The 8,182-nt window shown below is 38.9% G+C and overlaps 1 protein-coding gene and 1 long non-coding RNA gene across 2 annotated transcripts in view; both read right to left on the minus strand.

Moving 5' to 3' along the window:
- Positions 1-5,731, minus strand: part of LOC146470300 (uncharacterized) — a 51,504-nt gene extending 45,773 nt beyond the window's left edge. The window contains exon 1 of the long non-coding RNA XR_014867082.1: positions 5,339-5,731. This is a non-coding gene — a long non-coding RNA (uncharacterized LOC146470300). The remainder of the gene's footprint in view (positions 1-5,338) is intronic.
- LOC146470302 (uncharacterized protein KIAA1958-like) lies at positions 579-2,041 on the minus strand. Its single transcript, XM_085122400.1, has 2 exons — positions 1,912-2,041; positions 579-1,786 (listed from the first exon to the last, which is right to left on the minus strand). The coding sequence occupies exons 1-2, from the start codon at positions 2,024-2,026 to the stop codon at positions 579-581; spliced, it is 1,323 nt and encodes a 440-aa protein (XP_084978526.1). The 5' UTR covers positions 2,027-2,041.
- Positions 5,732-8,182: the final 2,451 nt, after the last annotated feature.

Below are 8,182 nucleotides of genomic sequence, written 5' to 3' on the forward strand. Positions count from 1 at the left end.
GGTAGGGCAATAAAAGTACAGTAAAAATGAAAAACATGATTAACGGCCGACAGTTTTGCTAGATTACTCATTTTCAGTCCTAGTATAAGTGTTAGAAGAAGAGACCCCATAAACTGAACGTGATTCGACAACTCATCTCACACACCACGTTTTTTAGTTATCGATGACATTTAATTGTTGACAACTAAACCTGTTGTATTTAACAATTATTCGCCGAAGGCGAAGTAAATATTGGTGAATATTCCCCGAGACGAAGTCGAGGGGAATATTCACCAATATTTACTGAGCCTGAGGCGAATAATTGTTTTAGTATAATTTCTCAGGTGATTATCAGAGAAAAACCAAAAAAAAAAAAAAAAACGACCGAAAAATGTCAATTTTATTTGTTTGTTTCAATTTTCACGCGCCAATGAACAGAGACGCGCGGTCTGGCGTAGGTCACATGGTCAATCGATAAACTGCACATGCCAGAAAGAAATGACAATGCTCCGTGCTCGTTCTCAACGCTGTGTTCAGGAAAAAAACAGGCTTAAAATGTCTAACAAGAAACCAAATTGCGGCCAGTTCAACCAGAAAAGTTAAACAGCGTTGTTTACGTTGACATTGAAAGTAAAGGAGCAGTTCTGGAAATTTCCAGAGGGAAGAATCGCTCCAGGATTCAAGCCATTGGAAAGGAGAAAGTTTTCCTCGTGTCTTCCCAACGGTAATCTTTGGTCGCCTGTTGGATACGGTAAAGACGCTGTGGATGTTGTGGCACAAGATATAGAAGTTTCGGGAGTTTCTTCTCCATTGATGAAGGAGGTGAGGGCTGTTGACATTTGCTTGAACTGATTGAGTGTCGGTCGCTCGCAGTAGCTTTCAATACTTGAATCGCTCTTGTGCCCTGTGATAGCCTTAATTTTACGAGTCTCAATGTTTTTTGCAGACAAAACAGTGACGATGGTGGCTCTCAATGAATGGTTGGTCAGATAAGGCACGATTCCGGCTTTCTCCGTCATCTTTCTTAGCAAATTCTCCAGTGTGTTGTGGCCGAGTTTGCGTTCTTCGAACCAGATTTTCTCAGTTTCAGGGTTAAATTTGGTGGAGCTGAGGTCTTTTGGCCTTTGGAACAAAGCCTCTGAATTGGGATTTAGATGGCTCAAATAGGCTTTAAGGACTTCAACTGGGCATCTTCTTGAACTGGCCAGAGGAAAGATTTTGCCGTCCGAGTGATCTTCGGATCCGTCAAGACCTCCAGTGTGATTTTTGCTTGACAGCACAGCCCCGGGCTCGCTCTTGTTTAATTCGAAGAATTCTTCTCCATTTGCTGCTTTGACGAGACGAAGCATTGACTTCTTAAGGGAATGTTGGTTTTCTCTGCCACGTTTACCAAAATAGATGGAGATGAAGAACCAGGCTGTTTGGAGCAAAACTCGGGGATTACGTGTGTCAGCATCAGCTAGCTCGCCTTTCTCGTACAATTTCTTGATGGTTTCACCGGTCAACGGATTTTTGTGAACTGTGCCAGCAATTTTTCCCTCATTGACGAGCTGCTTCAGGTAGGAATTCAGTGTTTTGTTGGCTTCACTGAACAAGTGGTTATCGCAGATAGAAAATTTTTTGTTGTGCGGCGGGGATTTCAGATGACGGTCGAGAGCCGCTCGGATGGACAACAAACTAGTTTTCTTGTAAAAACTGCCGTCTTTTCTCCTCACGGAGACGTAAAACTTCGAGAGACATTTGTTCATCTCGTTAACTTCCATGCTTTCAAAGTCTGTCGTAAATTGTGTTTGTTGTTGAAACCATTCTGTTAAATAAAGAAAATGTTGCGCAATTTTTATTTGTTTTCATTACTGGTATCAACATCGGCAACATTTCCACCGGAATTTACGGAGTTTGTCTGTTATAATTCACAAATTTTTCACACCTTACCTTCAAAAAGTGTTACCCCAAACTTAGTTGCATCTTTGGTGTTTTTTGGAATTGCATTTTCTTTCAAGATATTTATTTCTTCGTCGGAAACATCGACAAATCGCGAGGCGGCCATCTTGGAAATTAGTGCCCCCGCTATAATCACCTCGCGCGGGGTGATTATAGCGACATATGACGCAATCCTCGACCAATCAGGTCACGAGAATCTCTATAATCACCTGAGTAATTATACTAAATTGTTATTATTTTATGTTGTCACATTTAAAATTTGTAGGTTATTTAGACAAAGGGATAATTCTTGAAACCACCAACCTTATATGTTTATGTCATGATATACATGTGCAATAGTTCGTCCAATTTTGGTCAACAATATTTCTCAATCACAGCTAAAATGCACAGATACTGCGATGGGTTACACATATCTTGATTTTGTCTAAATGTACAATGACTTCACTACAGCCAACCTTACGGTATACCATGTTCACCTTCTAGCATGAGTTTGCTTGAGCTCTGGAGCTCTTTGCTTTAATGTCCTAGGCTTTTCGCCTCTCCATCTCCTATGCATTGAAGGGGGGGGGGGGGGGGGTGGGTCTCAGCTATATTAGTGACAGGAATGTCCAGAAAACCTTCTTTGAGTTTGAAATTAGTGCATTTTTGGGTTAAAAACTTCGTGGTGACTTTTTTGGGTGAGATATATTTGGTAACGACTTTTTAGGGAGGTTGACAATAAGAGGAAGCCAGAGTTCTCATTTTTATGTCAAACAATCGTATCAGGGTTTTTCGTTTTAAATGGTACTTTATGGGGTTCAGTACGTTCTGGGCCATTGGACTTCTTTTGGTCAGGGTCCAGCCTACAACAACTTTTTTAGGTTCTAACAATTTCACGTCATTCGCACATCCCTACCACTAATATAACTGAGTGCACCCCCTCCAGCCTGGAATCCCTCTGTTGTTAACGATTACAATTTTCTCTAGCCAAATAATTTTCCTTCATTTTAATGAAGCATAGCCCTTGGCTGAAGACAACAGCCATTCTGTGTTGAAGATCACTTAATAATAGCTGTATCTATTTAAGCGTTAAACATTGAACTTCTCTTTACAATACCTTAAATGTACATATATGTACCGATTATCACAGCTCAAGCACATATACATTATCAACCAGTCACATCAAACAATTTAGATTGATGACAATAGGCTCTTTGCAGGACGTAGTCGCATGGCACAAAAAGCTGTACAACGGTATATTTTCTTACTTGTGACTGGGTACTATAAAGGGCCTACTATCAGTTAGGTAATGTTGTTACTTACAGTATTTTAGAGTATTATCTTTATTTCCTCTTATTAACACATAATTACATTGTACTAATTTTAATTATGTAAATGAATATACTACTGAAGAGGAGGGGGCACATCTAGGTTACCTAATATTGTGCCCCTTACTACAATTGTTATTATGGTAAATGAGAAGAATAGCTAGGTTTTATACATATCCGTAAGGACGAAGATACACTAGTACAAATTACACAAAGTTCGTTTAAGAGCAGAATTGTATTTGTACAACTTATAGCATTTAATGTTATAAATTGACAAATACTATTTTGCTATATGAGCATTAGTACTGAGCAGCATAATAAGTTTCAGTGCCCTTTTTAAAAACTTGTTTCGAAGATTTTTGACCAGTAGATAAAGGAATATTGTTCCAAAAATATTTACCACTTATACTTAGACAAAACTTCCTAAGGTTTGTACGAAAAGATTCTATAAATAGTTGATTAGATAAATAAATGCACTTCACGTGTAGTAAGTATGTTACTCATAACAGAAGGTCAGAGAAAAACTAGAAATTTTATCATTGTTTAAGTATTCATAAAATAACAAACGCGTGTTAAGTTTAACTATATCGGGAAGCTTCAATGAACGCCAAGTTACGTAATGAGGTGTTATCCGTTCCATCAAGGGAACATCGTTAATTATGCGAACAACTTTATTTTGCAATTAACAACTTTTGAAAGAGAAGCCGTGATAATTAAGCCCTTTTGAAGGGTCATTCAACCCTTTGGAGGGATTATTGAGCCCTTTGGAGGGATTAGTCAGTCCTTACCAATCTTTCAAGGGATTACACAGTCCGTTCGGTGGATTGTGCAGCCCCTTCGATCGCGAGAGAACGGTTTGCATGACAGCTCCTAACATGCCTTATTGTCAACAAAGGGCCCAAAAAAGACTTCTGGGCACGTCTAGTTCAGTCACAAAATCTTGAGAAACACATTCACGAAAGCTTTGCCTTGTTAAAGCATGTAGTTAGCGGCCCTGCAAGTATTCGAAACTTAAGTGACTGCGTGTTTAACTAGGAAAAAGTATACATATACTCATACCTCTCTTGAAAATAAACTTCAATGCCGGAGATTCCTGTGCTCATCGAGCACCTATTTTTATCTTTTGAGCAAGGACGTATAATTGAAAGGCTTATTGATCGATACTTGCGATACTTGTTCTCACGTTGCATTAGTTATCTCCAAAGGGGGTTCGAACCTTTGGGCTCCCTCTGCAACGATTCTTGTCCATTGTCCATACTGGCTGCACTTCATTCGCCTCCCATAAGCGCGTAGTCCGTGGCGATCTCTCTTACTAATTTTTTGCCTTCTTAAGCTGCCATTATATTGTGAGCAAGTAAGTAAGGAGTAATATCGTTATTTAGCGAGAGTGGCACTTACTAGCATGGCTAATAAACCTGTGGCTCTCTCAGAATTGAAGAAAAAATAATTTCTGTAATTATATAATTAATATAATATTAGACGACAAACGATGTTAAAATATAAACAAGTGACGATTAAAATCCTCTTGTTTAACGTACTACTTGTGAAGGCCATCCTTCATCTGCAGGGTGTCTGTTATTCATTTTTTGTGTGTCGTGAGTATCATCTAACTTCAGAAAAAAGATAACAAGCATGATCCCTATAATTGGCAATGATTTCATGGACCATTGCTGCAACATCGAACATACGCTATAGTTCGAACCCCGAGGTATGTGAAACAATAAAAAGATGGAGAACAGCGATCTGTTGGTGATCTCATTATAAAAATCGTTGGGTGTAGTCTGTTGGGATTGAAACTGGGAATAATCAAATAATTGTACTACCAATAACACAGGGAATGTTTTAGTGCACTTAAAATTGTCCAGTCAGGTCGAATGCGAGGCGTCTCGACCCTTCAACGCCCTCTTCAATCCGCACGCAAAGCTTGGATGAGAGAGATTATTCTTTTTTATAATAACTTAACAATAACTTGTTACCTCTGATGTCAAGAGTATGCACTTGTGTGAATAAATGTAAGTCTTGGTCACTTTTCTTAAGACACGAGGACATTGATGTCTTCAAACACCGTTTACAACTTCACATACATTTTTCTTTTCAGAGCCATCTTTCACCTGTAAATAATTTATTGTAGTAGGTGGGTAGCAACAAATGTAAAAAAAACATATCAAATCATGATGCTCAGCCCATTCCATTAATTTACTGTGCACTCATTTCGTATGTCAGCCCCATCTGGACCATGCTGTTTGGCATTCAATCAAGAATTCCACCTTGATGCGAGAAGCGTGTGCATGATCAGCATTAAGATTAATCAGCAATATTCTTTTTAGCTCACGAAAAAAATAATGTAATTTTCAAGACTAGGTCATAAAATACAGCTAATAATAATTAATTTAAATTATTTTGAAAGCATTTTTTTTTTGTATAACTTGTTGTTTGCTGGTCGAATTGATGTATTATTGTTGTATGTTTTTGTGCCAATTTGCTTGACTTTTGTTGTTTATAAAAAAAACACCTGCATTGAAATCGTGTACAATTTGCTGTTGTCTTTGTTTCGTTGGCTGTAGACTAAGTAAATGCATCATGCCTTTCCCCTTTCACTGCTTGGTTTCTCAGGTGGAAAGTTTTTGGATTGTTGTTTTCGAGAATCAACGAAACAAAGTGATGTGAATAGGGCAATTTTCACCGGTTTTGAAGGATGTGATCTACTTTCGCTCCTCGTAAATTGAACATCTTCCGTTGTTCGTCGCTCAAGACGCACAACGGAAGAAAGTTCGTCTTCACGCATAATGCGTCTTGTGCCCTTTCTTTATACTAGAGACGCATAAGCAGAGGAACGACAAATGTTTGCCCAAGTTCGTCCAGACGGAGAATGCGTCCTCTGATATAAAAACGGCCAATGATAGCTACTGCTAGCCCCCAGTAAAGTTGGTAAAATGCCAAAAATTGGTAGTCAACAACAAAATGAACGGCGTTATAGGCGCCTGCATAGTCTGTCTGGCGATATCGGCCTTGAACTGATACGAACTAATATTGCAACAGTTAAAAAAAAAAAAGAAAAAAAGAAATGAAAAGAAAAGAAAACAAGAAGAATAAGGGCATAGAGTTGTCAGAGCCCCTGTTACATACCGCCACTAAAACAGTCTGCCTGACATTCCAGACGGTACTTAAGGGCCAGGCTCTTAGTTTTACAGTTTACAATGGCAATTGAATAAATCAGCTATATATTCCATCCACGTCACGTTGTAGACTGACGGATATACCACTTGAGAGCATTACCATAATTTTCCTTTTTAAAGGAATTGGAAAGCAAAGAAAACTTTTTGTTATCTTCCACTCAGTCAGTTTTAGACTGAGAACTTAAGAAAAAGGTTTTTTGCCCGCTGTTTAGAATATGCTCTTACTAATGAAAGCAACAGTTTTGGTCAATTCGATCTCACTCGTTTGTGGTGAGGAGGTAATACGAGCCTCCTAAAAACGACTGCGTGGGAGGCTAATCTCTTTCATACCAAACCAAAAAGACATGTTTCTGTCAGGAGTTACTAACTTTCGTATTAGCCGAGGAAATACTAGCTTGGTTTTGGGATCTTCTTTGTAGAACTTCAACTTTTCTCTCGTACAAAATTTATACTCCGCCGCCGTGGATAATTCTTTCCACTACAATCCCAGCTGTAGATGAACCGACAGTTTATCTTTTACGGAATCTTGAATCAACGAAATGTGATTGGCTTAAACGATATTTCCAGATAAAGAGCAAACCAATCTCGTACCCAGAGTCCTCAGGCTCTTTGGCCAGCGGTTTGTTGCCAGGAGAGACTCTGGGGAACTGGAAGTTTATTACCGCAGAATTTTTGCAGTAAAACAATGCAAGCCGTTACTGGGCAGCCAATCAAAAAATTTAATTTTTTCGGATTTTCCAGCGTTTCTCATGGCGACCAACTACTGGCCAAAGAGCCTGAGGACTCTGGGTACGAGATTGACAGCAACTGCAGACAGACTAAATTACAATCTTCAAGGCCCGACAAAGCGTAATCTTATTCTTGCAAAAATCAAGTCTGTAATTTGAAAGTTCGTCACAAATACTATTTATATAGTTTCAACGACTCATTCAGACTTTGTAGACTGTTTACCTGTCACTATCACGTGACATATGCTTTTTTAGACGCCGTTACGCCAGTTAAAACAATTACATGGAAACTGTCAAAACAGTCAGCTTTATAGCTTGAGGCAATTTTATTCTTTTGGTAACACCTGTTCCTTCGACGTTTCGCGTCGGCGATCTACTTATTTGCTTGCCTTTGGGAAACTTTGCTTGGATTGGGATTGCAAATAACATAACATCTTTTATCGGAGGTAATGCAACCAAGTGGTTAAGGCAATTCTTGATTTGATATTTGTTTAGTTTAAGCAACATGAAAAAAAAAACAGTTTTAATTGAAGACATCAACCTAGCTTGCGAATCAGCAGGATGTAGCGGTGAGAACTGCATTCGCTAACCTGCGAACGCAGACGTATTTTCGGCTGTCGCTTCTCTCCGCCGAAAAATAACTACTTTTAGTCTGAAATACGTTTGCGTTCGCAGGCTATGCATTCGAAGGCGGACAGAAATTACTAAGGTTATGCTCATGGTAAATGAACCCGGAAAAGTGTATGCAATTTTCTATGCTAGATTTCTGCTCAAGCGCTCAAGAACAGAATCTTGAGTTTGTCGTTATTTGGAGAAAAATCTGCACTGCCAAGATAATAACATTTCAGCGCAACCTCTTAATTTAAAACAGTGCATTCAAAAAGAAAACGAGGCGCCCGAATTGCAGACCACTGCAGTCGTGAGCAGCCATTAGATAAATTACAGAAGCAAAATATGCAAATTTTCATTTACCAAACAGACCACTCTTTAAGTCCAATTTATCGATCTCTGACAATCGACTTCGACCTTTTGCAACCATGTACTCATTAAT

Source organism: Pavona decussata, unplaced genomic scaffold, assembly GCF_977016875.1.
Source record: "Pavona decussata unplaced genomic scaffold, jaPavDecu1.1 SCAFFOLD_114, whole genome shotgun sequence".
NCBI classification, from domain to species: domain Eukaryota; kingdom Metazoa; phylum Cnidaria; class Anthozoa; order Scleractinia; family Agariciidae; genus Pavona; species Pavona decussata.

What these genes read in the sequence shown, in the direction of transcription:
- LOC146470302 (XM_085122400.1), bottom strand. Translation starts at nt 2,026, where the DNA reads ATGGCCGCCTCGCGATTTGTCGATGTTTCCGACGAAGAAATAAATATC. An exon ending in TGGGGTAACACTTTTTGAAG is followed by an intron (nt 1,787 to 1,911) that starts GTAAGGTGTGAA and finishes TTTATTTAACAG; the next exon opens with AATGGTTTCAACAACAAACA.